At 38.0% G+C, this 21,566-nt stretch overlaps 1 protein-coding gene across 1 annotated transcript in view; it reads left to right on the plus strand.

Moving 5' to 3' along the window:
- Cntnap5 (contactin associated protein like 5) overlaps positions 1–21,566 on the plus strand; it is an 858,611-nt gene that overhangs the window by 802,390 nt on the left and 34,655 nt on the right. Inside the window, exons 20-21 of the mRNA XM_029539128.1 lie at positions 2,010–2,140; positions 7,666–7,750. Of these exons, the coding sequence (XP_029394988.1) occupies positions 2,010–2,140; positions 7,666–7,750 (216 nt within the window). The remainder of the gene's footprint in view (positions 1–2,009; positions 2,141–7,665; positions 7,751–21,566) is intronic.

A 21,566-nucleotide genomic window follows, 5' to 3' on the forward strand; every position in this document is an offset into this window, starting at 1 on the left:
AGAGAGAGAGAGAGAGAGAGAGAGAGAGAGAGAGAGAGAATAGAGACCTAGAATTGTCTCAAAATTATTTTAAAAATACAATAAAAAGTATATAGAATTTGAATGCTTCAACATTAAAAAGGCCCACTAAAATTTTACTGGATGCTTTTGGAGACTGTAGTGCATTCTATTACAAATGTTTATTCAGGAACATATTTGCAGAAGAAGAGATAACTGCATTTCAAAAAAATCATTTTATTTTAAGTTTTTATATCATAAGCAGCAAGTCTCTGCACATATTTGCACAGAGGAAGTGTCCTCTGAATGCACAACACTGCTAATGTGCAATAGAGAGAAAAGTGAGACCACACAGGAGTTAAAGGCAGAATGATGCATTGCTCTCAATGCAATTCTGACCTGGAACCTAGCCTATTCTTTAGTTTATTATATTTATAGTACATTCCCTGTGACAGTCTGCTACCTATGGGACTATAAACCTAAAGTGTTTATCATTGAGTAGGTTTGACGGAGGGGTGTGGAGATAGAGAACCCTAGGCAAGAGAGAGCCAGTGAATATTGACTTTCGCAGAAGTATTCAGAGAAAGTAAAAGGGGATTCAAGTACTGGGACAATGTCTAAGGGTATCAGTCTTTAATACATATGTGTTGTTTTCCTATGATTGCCAGCAATGAGAAAAATGAGTGAGTTGAGGAAGGTCAAAAAAAATGTGAATATGTAAAGGGATGAATACAATCCATCTTCTTGGCCCAGTTTGAGTAAATGTACTTTTCTCCTTATTGTCCCTCATAGTATGACACTGTGCTATTCACAACATTTGCTGTTCTCTTGTGTACTTAAGGAGAATTTCTGATATCTGAGGAAGACTCCCACTGTACAGTACAGCTGACTGCAAGGTAGTAGAATCATATATTATGCACTTGGTCCACTCTGCTTAACTATCTCAGTCAGACATGTTGGAAAGCTGAAAAGAACACATGCCGAAGATAAGCCAAAGGATGTCTGTCTTCCATGCCTTGTTTTCATATAAAGGAACTTTTAAATTAAAAAGAAAGAATATTCATACTATAGGAGCTACTTTCTTTATGCTGTAATGTTTGTCTTCCTGGATCACTCAATCTTCTTCCCCCTCCTCACACAAAACCGGACAAGAAATGAAAGTATACTTCATATGCCTTTCAGGACTGTCCTAAATCCCCTTTAGTTTCCTTCCATTATGCCAGTTTAGAGATTATGTTAAAATTCAGTGGACTGGTTTGCTGATCTTGTGGATAATGAACAGTTGCTTAAAAAATACTCTCCCAGTAAAATTTGAATTTCCTAAGGAGAAATGCGGATTTAGATTGGTGACCTTGGCAGACAGAACTTAAACTGGGAACATTATAAGACATCCCAGAGGATGAAAACAGGAAGGTCTCTCTCTCTCAAGCTCAGAAGAAATAATGATATTGCAAGAGAACCATGTCAGGAGAGTATATGTCATCTTCATGATTTGTATTCCAGTTACAAAATTTGTCAGTTGGTGTGACTGTCAATACGGATCTCTTATTTTCAATCTCCTCCTCTTCCCTCCTTCTCTCTTTTGCTTTCTTTCTTCTCTCTCTCTCCCCTTTCTCTTTCTTTCTAGCTGCTTTTTTGAGGCAGGGTCTCACTCTTGATTTCAACCATAACCTTTCTGTCTCAGCCTGTAGAGTGCTGAGATTATAAGTCTACACCATTGTGCTGATATCAATTTTAATTTAATTTTAAATTAAATTAAATTTTAATTTAAAAGGGTACACAAATATTCACAAAACAAGAACAACAGAGAAACATACTCACTTTAATCATTATTTATATTTAGAAGTTTGTATTTGAACTCTGAAGAATATATAGATGAAGAAAAATCTTAATGCCAAGTAAGAGAGGTCCAGAAAACAGAAATAACCCTGGTGTAAACAATTTGATCACAGCACATCTTTCTGTGTTGTTCTTGATACTCTTAATTCTAATCCCTTCTTTTTTCTTTCAAGGAAGTTTACAGGTTCGATATCGACTAAGCAAGGATGAAAGTCATGTGTTCCACATGAACACAGAGAATCTGGCCAACAGAAGAGTGCATCAGGTGAAGATTAGCCGAGATGGTCCAGAACTTTCCATTCAGGTACTTCACTTCTCACCTTTCCACACAGCCTACATGCCAAGGCTTCTCTATAAAATATAATTGAGCCCCAGGAGGCTACATACTGGAGTACAGAGAAGACCCAAAGTCTAGCACAGCATTTTGCATGTTCCTCATTCCCCACTGACATTCTCATTGCCTAGAAAAGTGCTAGGGGTGCAAAATTTTGAATTCCCAACCAGAGCTATTCTATCAGAAACCACTAGATAGGAGGAAGTGCTGGAAAGTGTAGCTGTGCTCAGGTTTAATCAGCTCCTAACCAGAAAGAGTAACAAGAATAATGCATGCAAAGAGGAAAGAAAAGAGACTGTAGAAGGGCTATATGTGAAGTGGGAATAGGGTCTAGGAACAGAAGTGGGCACAAGGGATACAGAAATCCTTGGGAAGACACAGGTCTCTATACATTACTACTTTCTTTCCTAGTGAAACTGGGTCTTGTAGACAGAGAAGAGCTGCTTGGCAGAAGGTTTCTGAAGGATGTATGAGAGCACAGGGAGAACTGCCTCAGAAAACAGTGTAATAGGCATATGAAAAATATTACTGACTCTGTATAAAAAGCCAGCAGAAGAATAGGGTAAATCTGAATAAAGTCCAGCCAAAGTTTAGACTACCTCTCTTTGATCATCAGTGAGAGTGTTAATCAGCTTAACAATCACCATTTTGCTTAGTTAAGTTTAATCCATTCCTCTTGTATCCTCTAAATTTGTCACATCAAATCCTATTCTCTTTCTTTGCTACCAACAAAGGCAATGACATCTTTTTCAAAAGATGACTTTATTCTCTTTCTTTCTCTGTGACCTCTGTATCCTTTAAAAAAGGAAACACACATTCTCATTAGCCATTTCCTCCTATCTTCACCTGTGAGCTTGTGTGTACTCTTTGTCTCCCCCATGGTTGGATTCAATAGTCCAGCCTTCTAAGGCCCACCCTACTACCAATGAGTCAGATCTCATGGCCTTCCCACAAGCATAGCTCCAAAATCCTTATGTCTTCTAGCCTTTTAAATACCCTTCCAGATCCACCAAATAATTGTCTGAAGTACAAACTAAGTAATTATTGAATGCATCAAAAGCAAGCAAGCAAATAATGCAATAAAAGTCTTTCTGGCTCAAAAGAAGAAATACTATTCTCATCAGTTAGTCGGAATACTAGACATAAATAAATATTGTCAAGTTTTTAGAAATGTCAATATATACCAATTTCCAAGATGAATTTTCCATATGTATTACATTATTAATTGCTCTGAAAATGCCTTAAGAAAGAGCTTAAATGAACTCTGGCTTTCAGTTTTAGAGTACAGTCCATCATTGCCACAGAAGCATGAGACAGCTGGTCATTGCCAGTCAGGAGGCAGAGAGAGATGAATGCTGGGGCTCAGCTCATTTTCTACTTTTTATTTATTCCAGAACCTCAGCTTTTGGGATACAGCTGTACTTATTTGGGGTATGTTGCTCCACCAAAATTAATCCAATCTAGAAACTCACCCCCACAGACATAATTAAAAGTTTATTTCTAAGGTAATTCTGAATTTCTTATAATTGACAATCAAGATTAATTATCACACTTTTATTCCCCTTAGTACCAGCATGCTACACAAAAATGTACTACTCCAGGCATGAATGATATTACTTTCATAGAACCCAATTTTGGAGTATTGTGTGAAATATCTCTGGGGAGGCATAAGCAAATGTTTACTCTCTCCATTCCCAGTGGCCAGGATTTTCACAGAGTAGTTAATTTAAGATAATTCCTTACAGTCATGTCCAATGGTGGATACAATGTAGGCAAGCAATCTCTCATTGAGACTCTCTTCCAGCTGACTCTAAGTTATGTCAAGTTCATTCTCAAATCAAGGCAAGTGCTGTGACTTCAGTGTTTAAGGTTGGGAATGTTCTGGCTGGAGCACCACTGTTTTGTTTGTTTCTTTGTTTGTTCTCTTTTGTTTTTTGTTTTTCAAGACAGGGTTTCACTGTGTATCCCTGGCTGTCCTGGAACTCACTCTTGCTGGCCTTGAACTCAGAAATCTGTCTGCCTCTGCCTCCAGAGTGCTGGGATTAAAGGCATGCGCCTCCACACCTGGCAGAGCATCACTTTTTGAACCCTCTGTAATCACTGTATAGACAGATATGTTTCAAAGTGAGTGGTATAAGGCAAAAATTACCCAGAAAGATTCCCTGTCCCTTTGAACATGTCACATGGAGAGTGATGGAGAGAATTTCAGGGGAGCATCAGGGAGGCTCATTTTGATGTGACCTGTGGGAGAACATAAGTGATAGGTTATTCCTTCGACACCAATGAAATGAGCCAATTCAAGTCAGATTAGATTATATTAAAGGAAGGCTTACTGGGAAGCTGCCTTGGGTGAGTTCACTGGTCCCAGGGATTGTAGCCAGGGGACTCACCATGGGCAGTGGAGAGAAAGACAGAAAGGGCAAAGGTGTTCCCTCTCACAGCAAGAAGAGGAGGAGGAGAAGAAAGAGAGGGTGTGAGCACAGTGTTTAGATTATATAGGGAAGAGCCTCTGGGAGAAGGGCAAACACCATAGCCTCTGGGCTGGAAAGCTCAAGGTTGGGGGCACGGTATTTCAGATGGGGACTGAAGGATGCTCAGAGAACCAGGAGGCCAGATCTGCTTTGACATGTAAAATATATACCTTAGTCCCTTGTCCCAGCCGGATACCAAACCACAAGAATGACTATTCGTTTTTCCAATTACATGGACATTCATAAATAATTACTAGACACACAAACGATTCCCATGACATCAAAAATTTACCTCTTACCTATTACATCATTCCTGAAAAGAGTAGGAGAAACACATTTGAACATGTGTGAGTTAGGGTGTAGATTAGATACTTAATTGCAGATAGTTAATTGGTGAATGATAGGAATCATAATTATAGCTTCCTATTTGTGTAATGTGTGTCTGTGCCATGTGGAGGCCAGAGGACATCCTCAGGTCTTAGCGCCAAGGAGATGCTCTCCTCCTTTTTAATTTTTTGGTTTTTATTTTGTTTTGGTTTTTGTTGTTGTTTTATTTTTTTGGGCACAAGGACTCTCATAAGTCTATAAATCACAAAGAAGAGCCTAGATTGGTTCTCTAGTGAGCTCAAGAAAACTTGCCTCTTCCTCCCAAGTGTTGGGATTACAAACACATGCTATCACACTTGACATTTTACATGGTTTCTAGGACCAAACTGATGTCATTGTCCTTCTGTAGCAACCATTTCATCCATTGATCTATCTCCCTAGTCCCTTGTTTGTTTTTAATTTTAGTGAAGTTCTGATGGGAAAACAGGGCGTGTTCTGTTGAACATTTCACAAATAATATTTTGAATACCTTTACATTTTCTGTCCTCATCACAAAGACAAGTAGAACACAGAGAAAGCAGTAAAATGCACATGTTTCATTTCTCTATGTAACTTTCACCAGTCAATCATAGTCGATAATAAGCAATCACTGTTTATTTGCAAAATGCTGAAGAAAGCAGAAACGACTAAAGCAATGACCTTATGTTTTTATCAAGTCAGTTTGCCGACCCAGGAAGATAGCATGTTTGTCTTTGTGACCATTCTAGCACCATTCCAAGCACACACACACACACACACAAACACACACACACTACATTTATACATACATACATACATACATACATACATACATACATACATACATTCTTGATCACCTAGAAAAAGTTGTCTGATGTAAGCAAACAGACAAACACAACAACATCTAAAATCAGGTCTTCATGTATCCTTAGCCCTGGGTCAGCCTGTGTGGAGCATTTCAGGAATGCTATACAGCTGTCAAAAAGAAAGACCAGGTGGTGATAACTACACCAAGTAAGATCCCCAGCACTCCTGAATTTCCCTCTCTCTACAACTTGGCTTTTAAAATTGCCTTTTCAAGGACAGTTAGACAAATCTTTCTACTTGGGGACACAGACAAGGATCTTGAGTCCAGAAGCAACATGGCCATGCAAAATTTTTTATGTACTATTTTGTGTGCCTTGGTTGAGTAATTCACCATTGTGACGTCTCTTTCTATGTCACTAACATTGTAAGGAAGATGATATTCAGAAGTATGTACTTATGTCCTGTTTTATACAGTGTATGTCAGATAAGAAGTATTGTAATCTATTTAAAAAAACAATGAAATGTCATTAAATCAACACACTATGGGTAATAACTTGGACTAAATTATAGGACAAACTACAAGGTCAGGAGAGTCCTAAAGAGAGACAGTTAGTGGATGTGTGTAGATTTAAAGTTGTGGATGGAGGAAATATAAGGAAAAATTAGGTATTAGTCCTGATCCCTTTGATTTTTTCCAGGCAGAGCACACTCACTCCATCCTATAAATGTCTCTCTTCCTTTCTTTACACTTTTCTTTGCCTTTGCCCTATAAAATGATGAGAATAGTATCATTTGGAAGCTCAGAGTGAAGATTGCATAGCAGGGGTAGGGCTCACTTAATGAAGCATTTGCCTTGCCAGCATGAGGATATGAATTTGAGCTCAGATCCCAGAATCCTTATAACAATCTAGGAGTGATGACAACCACACGCTTGTAGTACCTGTGATGGTCTGAGAGGAAGTAGAGACATACTATTTCCTGGGACCCTGTTGGCCAGGTAGCCTAGCCTATTTGGTCAAGTTCTAGGACAAAGGAAGATCCTGCCTCAGACAAAAAGTGGAAGGCACCTCAAGAATAGCACCTGGGTTGGTCTTCTGACATTTAAATAATATACACATATATACACACTTTCTCAAATGATAGAGACTGAAGGATCTACTGGATCTGACTAGACTGAGAAAAATGGAGATAGATTGGTCGAACTGCCCAGGAAGGAGAAAGAAGAGGGTAGCAACTAAGTATCAGCACTATATGAAGCCAGAGGCGATACCAGAGGGGCGCCGTAGAGCACAAGGCCAGGGAAATCCAGCAGTGACTTCTGTTCACCCTTCCAGTGTGAGGTGACCAGCCATTCCTGTCAATGGCAGTAATGTGTGTAGTCTCTCCTCCAATATCTTTTAAACTATGTTTCATGAGTAGGAAATCCTACAGCCCTCACCTGAGAGGTGGCAGGGATAGGGAGGAGAAATGACGATGGCTGTAAGAGCAAGAGGGGAGGAAGCAATGGGAATGGGCAGCATAGCTGGGCCCCATTTAATTGTCCCAGAGCAGGTACCCAAGGACTTCACTGCTTACTCATTTTCAGAGAGGAATCCTGCAAAGAAAAATTCCCAGTGGGGAAATAAAAACAAGACAATAGCCCTGTAGGGTTTCTAAGGAAATGGAAGCCCTTGAAAGAACCAATTTTTACAAGGAGGAAAGAAAATGTACTTTATGTGAATCTTTGCACAACTGCTAGGACATTTTGAATCTCTCTTGAGAGAGAATTCCAGAGAGCAGCCTGCTCTGTATGAGGCTGGAAATGGTTTATAAATGGGATTGCTTTATGCCTTCTCAAATGCTGGGCTATGAATTTCTTTTGTATTCCTACAGATGGACCAACAACTCTTCAGCTATAACTTCTCCCCAGAAATTGAGTTTGGAACACTGAGGTCGCTTGTCCTAGGCAAAGTCACAGGTCTGTTTTTCTATTTTATACTTTTCACCGAATGTTGTTAAACTTAATGAACTTGTCATCTCTGTTTCTGTGTTCAGTGATTCATATATGAAGACTTTGCTCGTATCTGTAGTCCTGATATAGGCTTTGAAACAGGATATAGTAAGACATACACATGGCAGTGATGCAAAGTGTCATTCACATCTGCTTAATTAATTGGTTTGCTCATGAATAATGGTTAGTTATTTGCAGTAAGTATTTTGTTGGTAAATTGTTAGTAATCCAGGTAGAAAGGTAACCAAGTAACAAAGCAAAATAACATTTTAATTTAAGTTTTATAATTATTATTATTATATTTTACATAGTCATGTTTTTATTTACATCTTCTTAGTTTTAACCTAAGGGAATGAAGTAAGATGAACTGCAGAATTGAAAGCTCCATTAGAAGTGTGAATGTTCTTGTTTTTACGCAGGCTTTGTGAATTTTCATTTTGTATTTGATAATATGTATTGCCTGTACAACAAGGAACTTTTGATATTTTCCTGAAGAATTGGATATTTTAAATGACATCTGATCTTTAACAATGCCTCCTAGCTCCTAAATATATTTTGGCTACAACTAATGTAGACATTAGTCCTTTGCATTGGTCACAATTTATACTACTTTTCTCATCATTTTCTTTTAATATATTTTTTTTATTTTTAAAGCCTCCTTATGATCTTGTGTAGAACACAGTTGAGTTTTATTTTACTTATTGCTCATGTGTACATGAGTATAATGTTTTGAGTGTGTGCACATTCACATGTATGACCTTGGAGAAGTAGATGTCACATGTATGACCTTGGAGAAGTAGATGGCATTGTATGCTTTTGGAGATCAGCAACTTTGGGTATTCATTGTTCTACCTGGTTTGAGATAGGATCTGTTGTTCTCTACTTTGTACACCATGCCATAAAAATACCTGTAAAAATAGCTGTAAAAATACTTCCAGCTTTATATGAGTATGCAAAGTCAAATCTTCCAGCAGGCATCTCCCTGGCTCCAGTTTTTATTATCTGTAATATCTTGGTAACTATGTTTTAGAAGTTAGCAAATTATAGGTCTTTTTGTAGATTTTGAAACTATTTGTATATTTGGATTTCTGACTGCCCTGCTATTTCCTACTTTTTTTTTTTTTTAACTCATATTCTCTGGTTCTGTTGGTTACAGTACAGTTTAGAAAACATGGACAATTTTGGATACCTTAAGCAGGAATTCAGTTAATTCTGAGTCTTAATATCAGCTTTTGGAATAACTTCTCGGGAAATCTGAGGGCATTTGTAGGCTACGTGGGGTTCTTTGGCCACATACCAATCACTGACAAGAACTTAGAAGCTGCTCTGACTCATGTACCGAATGTAGACTTGCAAGACAGAGGAAATAGTCTCTGAAAACTTGCTGTAGAGAACGAGTTGTGCTAATAGTGTAACAGCTTTGGTAGGACAAGAAATGACCAACTGTTTCTCTAGTCTTCTAGATTTATAAAGGATGTGGCATTTCAGCCAGGTGTGGTGGCGCATGCCTTTAATCCCAGCACTTGGGAGGCAGAGGCAGGTGGATTTCTGAGTTTAAGGCCAGCCTGGTCTACAAAGTGAGTTCCAGGACAGCCAGGGCTATACAGAGAAACTCTGTCTCAAAAATCCAGAAAAAAAAAAAAAAAAAGAATATGGCATTTCTAGAACATAATGTGTGTATAAAATAAGTCGAGAAAATGTAAATTTAAGTTTTCCAAGTAACAATCAAATGAATCAATCAATGTAAATGACTTCTTGATGGGCTTATTACTCACCCTATCAAATAATAATAATAACAATAATAACAATGCTATTTCTGAAGCTGTTTGTTCTGGTTCACTAATGTGGCCCTGGTGCGTTTTTACTTCCTTTTCTCCATATCTTAGATCTTTCTGCTTTGTACAAAATGTGATTTTCTCCTTTCTGAGACAGCCCAATTTGATATATTACTTTTCTTTCTTAAAGTCTCTGAATTATAAAATTTTATCTGAAGGAATGCATTTATCTCATCTTGACTCTAAGAAGATCATTTTGATCTTCACAAAATAGCCATGCCAGATTGAGAGAGGCAGAGGGAGAGAGGGAAGGGAATCGAGACTGGGAATGGAAGAGGTAAGAGGGAGAGGTAGAGGGAAAGAGGAGAAGGAGGGAAATCACAAGCGCATTCTAAGTGGCTATAGTGGCAGGAGCACTGGTTTACAACTGCTTCCAATGCATATTTCTCATGGCTCTGAATCCATGATATTATCACTGTAGATAGAAACTATATGAGGAGGGCTCACACTGAGAAAAATCACTGATGTGCAAGCCAGTCACTGCCATTCTTTGAAATGCAGAAGTGCCCATGAGCACATTCCTTCTCTGTTGTCTCCTTGTACTTGAGATCTCCTCAGCTGGTTCTACCTTTGAAAATTATAACATACCACACACCTGGAACACACAGCTGCTTTGATTATACGTCCTTATGCATAAGAAACTTGGTGGGAGGGTGTATGTTGATGTTGTGCAATTTTATGTGTCTGGTTATAGATTTCTTTTTAAAGTTTGCTGTTTGATATTTTTATACTTTCAGAGTCTATTCACTACATCATAATATCTTTCTATGTAGTCACATTCAGTATTCATCTTTATCCATTAATTCTCAGATTTTCAACATAGCAAATAATTGATTCTTTCACATTCTATGTAGTCAACTCTGAGATCTGAGTCTGATCAATTTTAGACTGTAAAATTTCACTCTTATTTTCCACCCTTAAAGACTTTGATGTCAAAACAGTAAAAATTCTAGATATATACAACACTTTTATATTTTACTAGTGTGTGTGTGTGTGTGTATTTGTGTGTGTGTGTGTGTTTGTGTGATAGAGAGAAGTACAGAGAGACAAACACAGAGAGGGGGGAGGAAGGGAGAGAGAGAGAGAGAGAGAGAGAGAGAGAGAGAGAGAGAGAGAAACATTTCACAACAGGAAAGAGAAAAACATATTTAGGCATGTCAATCATTTCAACAAAGCCATCTCTTCCTGGAGATTCCTCAGGAAGTACTATTAGACATTCATCACCTAAGGTGTTTCAAAGCCTTTGTTTTACTTGGTGCTCTCAAAGGATTAAAAAAAAAAAAAAAAAAGTCCTAGAATTCCTGTGGCTTGAAGTTTCCAAAGACAAAGAAAACACAAACTCATAACAACTGCAACAGGAGACTTTCCTGGATGAAGACTGAACCATTTGATATGCCAGTAGTACTCTTATTTGTTAGCCTCCTCCCAGACCAAGGTGGTCCTAATCTATTCTCCCTGGAAGTCAGAATTAAAGGGTTATTATTATTGTTTTACAATACTAATAGTGATTTCTCCATGATATTTAAAGAAAATACTCATTAAAATATGGAAACATGTTAATATCAGATGGTAATAATCATAGCAATATAATTCTAAATTGACACTAAGATGGCATTCATAGCATTCTGATGGTTATTTGTTTGTACAGCTAGTATTTCTTCTGTTTGGTGATTTTGTAGCTCAAAGCTCAAGCATATCAGAGATTATTTCTAAGGACAAAATGGGCTAAGCATTTGCTTAGGTATTTTCCCACATCTACTTGATCCTAAAAAGATAAATGGAAATGAGCTAAACTCCATTTCACCCTGTAGGAAACCTGGAAATCACAGAGCAATGGGTGAAACCCTTCAAATACTTTTGATCAGGTAAGCTGACACATGTTCTAAGGATGTCTATTAAAGACCAGGCTTGTTCAATTACAGGAGTTCTTCCGTTTGTGTTTTAAGTCTGTGGCATACTTCTCAGCTGCACTGTAATCCTGATTGTTACATGCATCTTATAGAGGATGACAGGGTAGGCTTTCACTAATAATGAAAATTATATTCGTTGAAGTACTCATTTTGAAAGACTTTAGTTTCATTTTCCTCGTATGCTCATTTGGGTTTTTTCTTATTCAGATCTGGTATATTCAATATAAAACTGAGAAACAAAATTGCAAAGTGAATGGTGCTATGCCTATCTATGTGCATGCATATATCTCTTATTTATGTGAATACTACTGAATATATCCCTTGTCAGAGATCTGTGTGGCGGTAGGAGGACAATCATGGATGTTGACCCTGGGCTTCTACATCCTCAGAGGAAGAGTCCCTTGTTCAGCACTCATTACAGCAGGCTAGCTGTCTGGAAACCTTCCAAAGATCTTCCTCTTTTTCTTTCCTGTCTCAAAGAAAGAACACTGGGATTCCAGACTCAAGCTCCCACCCACATCTAGCTTTTCAGGTGTTCTAAGGATTATGTTTGCACTTTGACTGTTTTATCTATTCAGCCTCCTACTGAGCTGAAATTTTGAGAGTTACAAATTATATAAATATTAAAGGGGACTAACTTTGAAATATATCTAGCAAGGTCACAGTAAATAGAACTTCCAAAAAGGCATGATTATCTTCTTCAAAAATGTGTGTCTCTCTGGTACATTGCAATGAGGTTGCAAGTTCCTATCCGTCAGTATCTTAAGGATATGTCACATCCAGGTCAGCACAATGATAAGAGAAAATCTGAGTGTGAAGCCAACTTTCTGAATTCTACTGAACTTAGAAACACAAGTACCATCATCATTTGACTTTCTGGACCTGTCTGGTTGTTTCTGTCTCCACATTACTCCACTCACCTTTTGGCTTTCATTCAGTCTTATCCAGAATGGTAATAACAACAACAATGAAACCAGAAACACAACACTTTTAAACCCTACCAGTTCATTGTGTCCTATCAAAGGAAAATCTCTTTATTAAGAAAAACAAAAACAAACAAACAAAAATTCCTTTTGGAAAAGTTATGGCGTGAGTATCCCAACATCAATTTTTTAGCTGACACCTCCAACTCATAACAGTGCCTAGGTGATGGGCAGCCAGTGAACACCACATTCTGATCATCTGCAAGCTATGCATATGGAGGAGAAAGGCTAGCTTTGGTGCTAATTATTGTAGTGGACCGAATGAGTATAGTCTCATATATTTGAAATTTCTTGATTAACAATTAGTGTACATTTTGTTGGAGGAGGTGTGCCAGTTGGGTCACTCTTTGAGATTTCAAAGGCCCACACTATTCCCAGTTCTCATTCCCCACACCCCTCTCTCTCTGATTGGTAGTTGTTTTCTCAACATTTTGGCTCTTAGCTACTGCTCCAACACCATGGCTACCTTTCACTACAATTTTTATGGATTCACCCTCTGAAGCTGAAAGTAAATCACCAAATTAAATAATTTATTTTAATAGGTTGCTTTGGCCATGGTGTCTCTTCACAGGAATACAAAAGGAACTCATTATAACTCCATATATTTAAAACAGGAAAGGCTATGGCTGAAAAGGAAATTAAAATGCTCTTTTCAGGCAGCTATAAGTTGTTCACAAGAAAAATTAACCTTGATTCAAAAACATGACAGGAGAAATAGATTTCGTTGCAGAAATAACAAGGAGTTGTGGGTAATCAGCCCAGGGATGTACTTTTCTTTGTCAGTAGTCCAACTGAGAAAATTATTTTTGAAAGACTTTTAATCTATGGTTTTCTTTTCTTACATAGTGTGTGTGTGTGTGTGTGTGTGTGTGTGTGTGTGTGTGTGTGTGTGTGTTTAGGTGTATTTGTAAAGGCTGGAAGTTGACAACTGAAGTATTTCTTGATTACCCTCCATCTTAGTCATGAAGGTAAAGCTTCTCTGTTGAATCGAAAGCTCACCTATATCATTGCTAGGCTAACTAGCCAGCTTGCTCTAGGAATCTTGTCTCCATCTTCTGAATCTGGAATTAAAGGGGAAGTTGCTACATGTTTACCTGTTTCAGATAGCCCTGGGGATAATTGTATTAGATGTTAATTAATTCTCTTGTGAGGGGTTGGGAACAAGGAAGGAGTCAGCACTCAGTTGATTTCCTATAAACCTTCTTCCCACCTTAATTTATAAATAAAGGCTAGAGCCAGTGATTGAGCAGAGAAAGAGGGGAAGGTGGAGCTGAAGGTTTTGGGAGAGAGAGAGAGAGAGAGAGAGAAGAGAGGACAACAGACGAGGAGAAGAAGGAAAGTGGAGCAGAAACACCTGGCCTGGAGAAACCACAAGTTCTAAGGGGTCTATTCTATGGGGGAGATGATAGTGTAGTGGTAGATCTGCCTAACCTAGGCACATAGCATATATTCATATTAATTGAGTTGTGTTTTCACTGCCAGGGCACAGTTGGGTTGGAGATTTATTGCAACATTTACGCAGCATTTATGTGGGTTCTGGAGGTGCATAAGTCCTATTCTTACATTGGCATAGCAAGAGCTGTTAAACCTGAGGCATTTTTCCAGCCACAGTGAGCCTTGTTTTCTTTTATATAGGGGTGTGCTTTTATTTTAGAGCAAGTTTATTGTTTTCCAAATGTACTAGCTACTTTTCCATTGCTCTGAAAAGACACCATGATCAAAGGCCACATGAGGAGGGAAGGGGAGAAACAATAGTCTATGAGAGAAGCCAAAGCAGGAAAAAAAAAGCACAGGAGCTTGAAAGCATGGAAGAGTACTGTTTACTGCTTTGTGCCTCATGGCTTGTTCAGCCTACTTTTCTATAGAACTTAAAACCACCAGCCCAGGAGTAGCACTACCAATAATAGGTTCGATCCTCCAATAACAATCAGTAGTTAAGAAAATGCCCTACAGGCATGAATGCAGCATTATGGAGACATTTTCTCAAATGAGTTTTCCTCGTCACAGATTAATCTAGCTTATGTCAATTTGAAATAAATATGAGCTACCACAACAGATTCCATATAAACTTCATATTAACACAAAGCTGCTAACCTATCCATTTTTGTTTAATTCTAAGATCACACATTAATACCAACACCACAATATATTTTATATTCTTAAAATATTCTGCAGTGTTAAAAATTTAAACATTTAAAAGTTCAGCGTTACTTTGAAATAATCTTATCCTCCCCAAAAGTCCGAAGAGTCTTTATATTTCAGTCTCTTAACTGTGGGCTCCTGTAAAATCAAAAAGAAGTTAAATACTTTCTCTTTTTTGTTGTTTTTTAAATTATTTTATTAGATATTTTCTTCATTTACATTTCAAATGCTATCCCGAATGTTTCCTATCCCTATACCCTCCCCTTGCCTTGCTCCCATACCCACTCACTCCCACTTCTTGGCTCTGGCGTTCCCCTGTATGGGACATATAAAGTTTGTATGACCAAGGGGCCTCTCTTCCCAATGATGGCCAACTAGGCCATCTTCTGCTACATATGCAGCTAGAGACACGAGCTCAGGGGGTACTGGTTAGTTCATATTGTTGTTCCACCTACAGGGTTACAGCCCCCTTTAGCTCCTTGGGTAATTTCTCTAGCTCCTCCATTGGAGGCCCTGTGTTCTATCCTATAGATGACTGTGGGCATCCAATTCTGTATTTGCCAGGCACTGGCATAGCCTCACAAGAGACACTATATCAGGGTCCTTTCAGCAAAATCTTGCTGGCATGTGCAATAGTGTCTGCGTTTGGTGGCTGATTATGTGAATTATCTTATTCCAAGAGGAAATAACTAGGGAATGATCAAAATTGGCTCAATGTACAAACAAACCCAACACTAAATGACTGAGTATTCAAGGTCTGGGATTCACTTATGATCTTCTGATCTCCTCCAAAGGACCTGGCTCCTCTCTCACCAATTCACACCACTTGTCTCCTATGCTCAGGAGCATTGCATTCCATGGATGCTGCTGTCATAGAAGATAGTTCTTTTTCCTTTTATTGTTTTATTTTTGTTTTTTTGGTTTTGTTTGTTTGTTTGTTTGTTTATTTTTTTCGAGACAGGGTTTCTCTGTGCAGTCCTGGCTGTCCTGGCACTTACTCTGTAGACCAGGCTGGCCTTGAACTCAGAAATCTATCTGCCTCTGTCTCCCAAGTGCTGGGATTACAGGCATGTGCCAACACTGCCTGGCAGAAGATATTTCTTATTTTACGCCATTGTTAAAACACTGAGGTCTTCTGCTATAACTCGGCTGCACTTTAATCAATAGCCTCTTCTGAGTCCTCTTGCTACCCTGTCTTCCTATGCCAAGCCTCAGGTGTGTTAAATAACCTTAATGCCTTCAAACCAGTACCATCTAAAAGAGACTTATGCACCAAGATACAAACTTGACTGCCACTGGAACACAGCTTCTATGTGCTGATCCTGAGGAAACACTATTCAAAAGACTTTTCCTCAATAATACTGGTTTTTACTTAATCACTGCTAATTTATCAGTTCGAGATAACCTGACCGGTCGTCCCTGCAAGGCAGAAGACACCCTGTAGGGGTATCCATATCTTGTTAATCCCACAGTGAATTCTTCAGCCCTACATGATTACCCATAGATTTTTAATCTAAAACATGCAATGTCCCTCATAGACTTTAAGTGCCTCTTAAATTTCTCTTTGGAATTTTGCAAGTCAGGCTTCTCTCATTTGCATATCTCCCAACACTCTTCTATATTTCCACATAAAAGCTCATCAAGCTTTAACCACTCAATGGTTTTTCTCATGCAAAATCCCAAAGCTCTTCCACAATACTCCCCAAAAATCATGGTCAGATCTGTCAGAGCAATACCCCACAATCTGGGCTTTTATTGTTGTGATGGAATATTGTGAGTAAAAGCAGCTTGAAGTGTGGAGCATATAGGTCATAGTTCAATATAATAGTTCATTATAAAAAGTTGTTAGGACATCAAATCAAGGTAGAAAATTTGAGGCCAGAAATGATGCAGAGACCATGAGTGAATGTTGCTATAGCCTTGTTCATCATGATTTTTTTCTGCCTGCTTTCTTATAAAACCCAGAACCACAGGCCAGGAATAAAATTGAGCCAGCAGTAGTGGGTTAGATACTCCAGCATCAATAACAAATAAAGAAAATGTCCTAAAATCTTGCCTACAGCCTGATCTTCTGAAGGTATTTTCTCAGTTGAGATTTCCTCCCTTTAAATGACTTTAAGTTGTGTCAGGTTCATGTAAAATCTAGCCAATACACCATATTACTTACAATATTTCAGTTAAGATACATAGACTTTTAAAAGTTAATTTCAATTTGTGTTTATGCCTGCTATCTGAGGAAATAAATAATACATCCTGGGCTGTGATGTAGATCATTGGTCTAGTGCTTGTCTGATATGACAGCTGGGCTTACCTGCAGCATTGCATGAAGTAACTGTAGTGGCACATCCCAACATATGAGTTGTAGAAAAGTGATAGGAAATAAAAGTTATCTTTGATTACTGGGGGATTTTAAAAGCAACTTGCTACATGAGAACTTGTCTCAAGGAATAAAAAACCAAAACAAAACAATTTCTGAATCACAGAACCCTCCTGACTTTAATTACAATACTGTGTTTCTATGTTGCATCTACATAATAATTATGTTATTTCTCTGAGCTAAGAAATAATTTAGACTCATTGATGCAATTCCAACTTATGCACCATTAAATGAAATTAAAAATCTGAAATAAAAAATTTCTATCCTTTCAACTTTTCAGATACACACATCTTATTTTTAATCCAAAAATCTAAATGATAGGAAATGTGGAACTGTTGTTTTTACTATTTTAAAAGAAATGTACTCAATCCCTCTTCATGAAGAAACTCAATAGATAATTTAATTTTGTCTCATGTAACAGAAATGGATGGACGTTATAGCATAGGTATCAATGGCACATTGTTTCCAAATACAAATTGTCCTCAAACTGGAACAACAGTTACTACTCAACTCCAAATAGGAAAATCCTTTCCAGGGTTGAATTAGGCTCACATACTTGTGCCTGGCTGTGGTAGTAAAAGATGCTTTGTGTGGCTGATCAGAATGAGGGTAGCATGGCTGTTATTGATAAAAATTTCAAGTCAGATATCTTCAAACAAAAATTATGCATCATGTATAGGACTCAAATAATGTGGGAGAACATGGAGACCAAGCACAATTAAGCAACTCTCTTTTAATGGTGATTTAAAAAAAAAAGATTTATTTGTTTCTAATTATGTGTACACTTGTTGATACATAGGCATCATCATATGTGCTTGTTGATAGTGTAGAGGAATCACCCTTGAAGTAAAAGGCAATCTCACAAAGAAACTAGCAACCAAGCTCCAGTCTTCTGCACGAGCAGTATATAGTCATAATGATTAAAACATTTCTTTGGTGTCATATGTTCTGTTTAATCTAAAAAATGTTTTCTCTCAGAGAAATGTCATTAGGTTGAAATAAGATTGAGGATATTAGTGTTTTTCAAAATGTTTAGTGCTTTTGTTGGCTTTTTCTCCATAGATTTTCCTTCACTATGCCCAAATAATAACTCTAATATAAATGGAATGGGTATTTAGTTGGCTAGTACTAAAACCAAGGATTAGAATGGATTCTAATAAACTACATTTTTTTCATCATTATTATCTATAATGTATTACTTTGAAGTAGGTACAAGCTCATTAGGGTGACTCATAATTTTTTTCTCACCACAACATAGAGAAATAAACACTATCATTATTTGGACTCTAAACATGAGATTGGCTGTTGAGACATGACTCTGTGGATAATGTACTTGCAATGCAAACGTAAAGAATGAGTTCAGGTACCCAGAATCAAGTAAAAAGAAGGACATGGAGGAAGACTTCTCAGAACCCAGTGTTCTTGAGTCAGGAACAGGTGGATCCTGAACTATTAGCTGAAGGTTCACTGAGAGACCATGCATAAAAACACATTATAAATTGCTTGGTGGTTAGTAGCACTTGCTGGTCTTTCAGGAGACCATTTATAAGTTGTATATGGAGATACAAATCTGTAATCACAACATGCAGGAAAGGGGAGTAAGTATATCAGAAATAAAAGGTCATCCTCAGCTACAGAGACACTTCATGGGCTGTCTGGTATTTTATAGACTTTGTATTAAAAAAAAGAAAAAGTTAAACCCAGATAATCACATTTGGAGTTATTTAAGCTTATGCATTCTGTAGCAATGCTGTTACTAATAGATTCTAACAATGGGTATTTAGTTGGTTAGTACTAAAACCATGGAATTTATTATAATATTTGAAGATTCCAGGTATAATTTCTCGCTTTCTCAGCAGGCTATAATTCTGAAGTTTCAAACAGAGGACCTGAGGCATCAATACTGTTTTTTTTATTATTGCCAAAAATGTGTATGGCTATGTGTATGCAAGTGTACACAAAATGTGTGAATGTGTATGAATGTGTCTGCATTGCATGTTTGAATGGGTTCATAGGAATGTTTGTGTGTGTGCACACGTGTGTGCAAATGTATGTATGCATGTGTATGATAGGAACCTGAAAGCCAGTATATTCTATATTAACTCACCCTAGTGCAGTGTGATGCTCTGCTGTCAAGACCTTAGATCTCTGGGACTAGCTATACTTATCTTTATTCCTACAGTGTTTTATGACAGTCAGGAGGAAGGCAAATGGGGTTGGATTTAAATAGCTCTGGGTTACAAATTTGAAGGCCACTTGGCTAGATTAGTCACTAATAAAGTGACCTGTGTAGTGAGGAATATTGATTATAAACATGACAGTATATAGAATTGCCTAAATAGACAAACTTTAGCATATGATTTTGGGGGAGTTTATAAATGGGTTAATTGTAGTGGGAAGAATCACCGATTGTGACTGTCAAGGTTCCATGATTGGGAGCTTGGACTGAATAAAATGAACAAAGAGAACTGAACAACAGCATTCAACTCTCTTTGCTTCCTCACTGTGGGTGCAATGAGCCCAGCTGCTTCACACTCTAATCCATAGCTTCCCTGCCATGCTAGTTTGTAGCTTCAAGATATAACCTCAAGTTAACCCTAATTTCCTTAAACTGGTTGGTCACATTAACATAGAAAGTAACCAATAGAACCTCTATGTGCCTCAGTTTCCTGATGTGTGATGCATGGGTAGTAATAGTCACTTCCTGGATTGGGTTATGGTAGGTTATCAAACAGATGATAAGCTTCATGACAGAAGTTGTTCATAAGCTTCCACAAAGTTTCTGTCTTTGGGTTGTTCTTGCTGGCATTTTCTTCCTGATCAGGGGCCCCAGTTTCCTGATGTGTGATGCATGGGTAGTAAAAGTCAGTTCCTGGGTTTGGGTTATGGTAGATTATCAAACAGATGATAGGCTTCATGACAGAAGTTGTTCCTAAGCTCCCACAAAGTTTCTGTCTTTGAGTTGTTCTTGCTAGCATTTTCTTCCTGATCATGGGCACTGCTATTGACTTGTTTGCTCTTTGTCTTGAGAGACTGATCTAGTATTGTAAATGTCAATGATGACAAGGTAATGAATGGAAGAGAATTTTTGTAAGAGTAATAATAATAAACTCTTTGCACAAATTTGGAGGGTCTCATCAAACTGTGTTGACTTAGGACACATATCACAACACATTATAAAGCTGCTCTGTTGCCTTCCACCTTGAAGTTCTCCAATCCTCTTTGGCTGATCTACACAGGAAAACATACACAGATCAGCTTACCAAGAAGTGAGCCTGAGTTGAAACCTGCAGAGATTATGTTAGTTACGTATCTCACTGCTATGACACAATGCCTGACCTACCACACTTAAAGAAGGCAGGGCTTATTTTGGCTCACAGTTTAGCAGTACAGACTGTCATGGGAGAGGACTCATGGTAGAAGGACTGGGAAGCAGATGGTCACAGTGCATGTTCCGTCAGGCAGAGAATAGATGCTGGGGCTGAGCTTTCTTTCTCCATTCTTATTTAATTCAAGACTCTGGACCAGAGAATGGTGCTGCCCACAGAAGGGATGAAGCTTCACACCTCAATTATCCCATTCTAAAAATCTGCCTCACAAACATACCCAAAGGCATGTCTTTTCATACTCATAGCTTGTCAATTGACTTTGAGTAAAGTAAGTTTCAATGGTGATTGTCCTATTGGTCCATAGCTGCTGAGAAATGCCCGCACTCCCCAACCCCTACACAAAACCTTGAATTGTCTCAGTATTCCTGTTTTGCATTTTTTAATCTGCTTCTCCCCTTAGAGACTGTGGTCTTTTTGTTATCCTTCTTATCCACACTCTTCTTGTTACCACCACATGATGCACAGCCCTTTAAGTTCTGCATTGATTCTGTGCAAATGTTGCACAATAATCCTTTTCATTGTATACTACAGACAGAGTACAGAAGGCAAAGGCCTGAATTCATTTCATTGAATTTTAAATCCATACATTTATTTTCAGCTCCTATGATAAAATACAACAAAAGTAACCCATGAAAGACATGACAGAGTCTGCCATCTATCATTGTTAACAGACAAGGATTGCATGGCATTAGGAGCAGGAAGCTGGTCAGTCATATTGACTCTGCACCCAGAAAGCAAAAGTAGAACAGGAAATGAAGCGAAGCTATGACATTCGAACCTTGCTTCTAGTGAAGTATTTCCACCTGAAAGCTCCACTTTCTAACATCCCATTACTTTCCCAAATAGCATCACTATCCAGTAATGGAATGATCACATACATGAAACTATGTGGGAACATTTCACACACAACATATCACTGGTCCCATTCTGGTATCTGTAGACTGGCATATTTTTCAGAATGTAAGATCATGGGTGTCAAGGCTGAAGTGGATTTATGCAAGATAGTACAGTAGGTCACCCCGAATTTTGTTCATGTTAGAAGTTTCCATAGTTGGATGGTACTTTACTCAGCTGTGAATTTCAACTGAGCCATGTCTTTCTCATGAGTCTTACTGTCACTGTACAGGAAGACAAGTTATGAGGTAAT

Source organism: Mus pahari, chromosome 5, assembly GCF_900095145.1.
Source record: "Mus pahari chromosome 5, PAHARI_EIJ_v1.1, whole genome shotgun sequence".
Classification (NCBI taxonomy): Eukaryota; Metazoa; Chordata; class Mammalia; order Rodentia; family Muridae; genus Mus; species Mus pahari.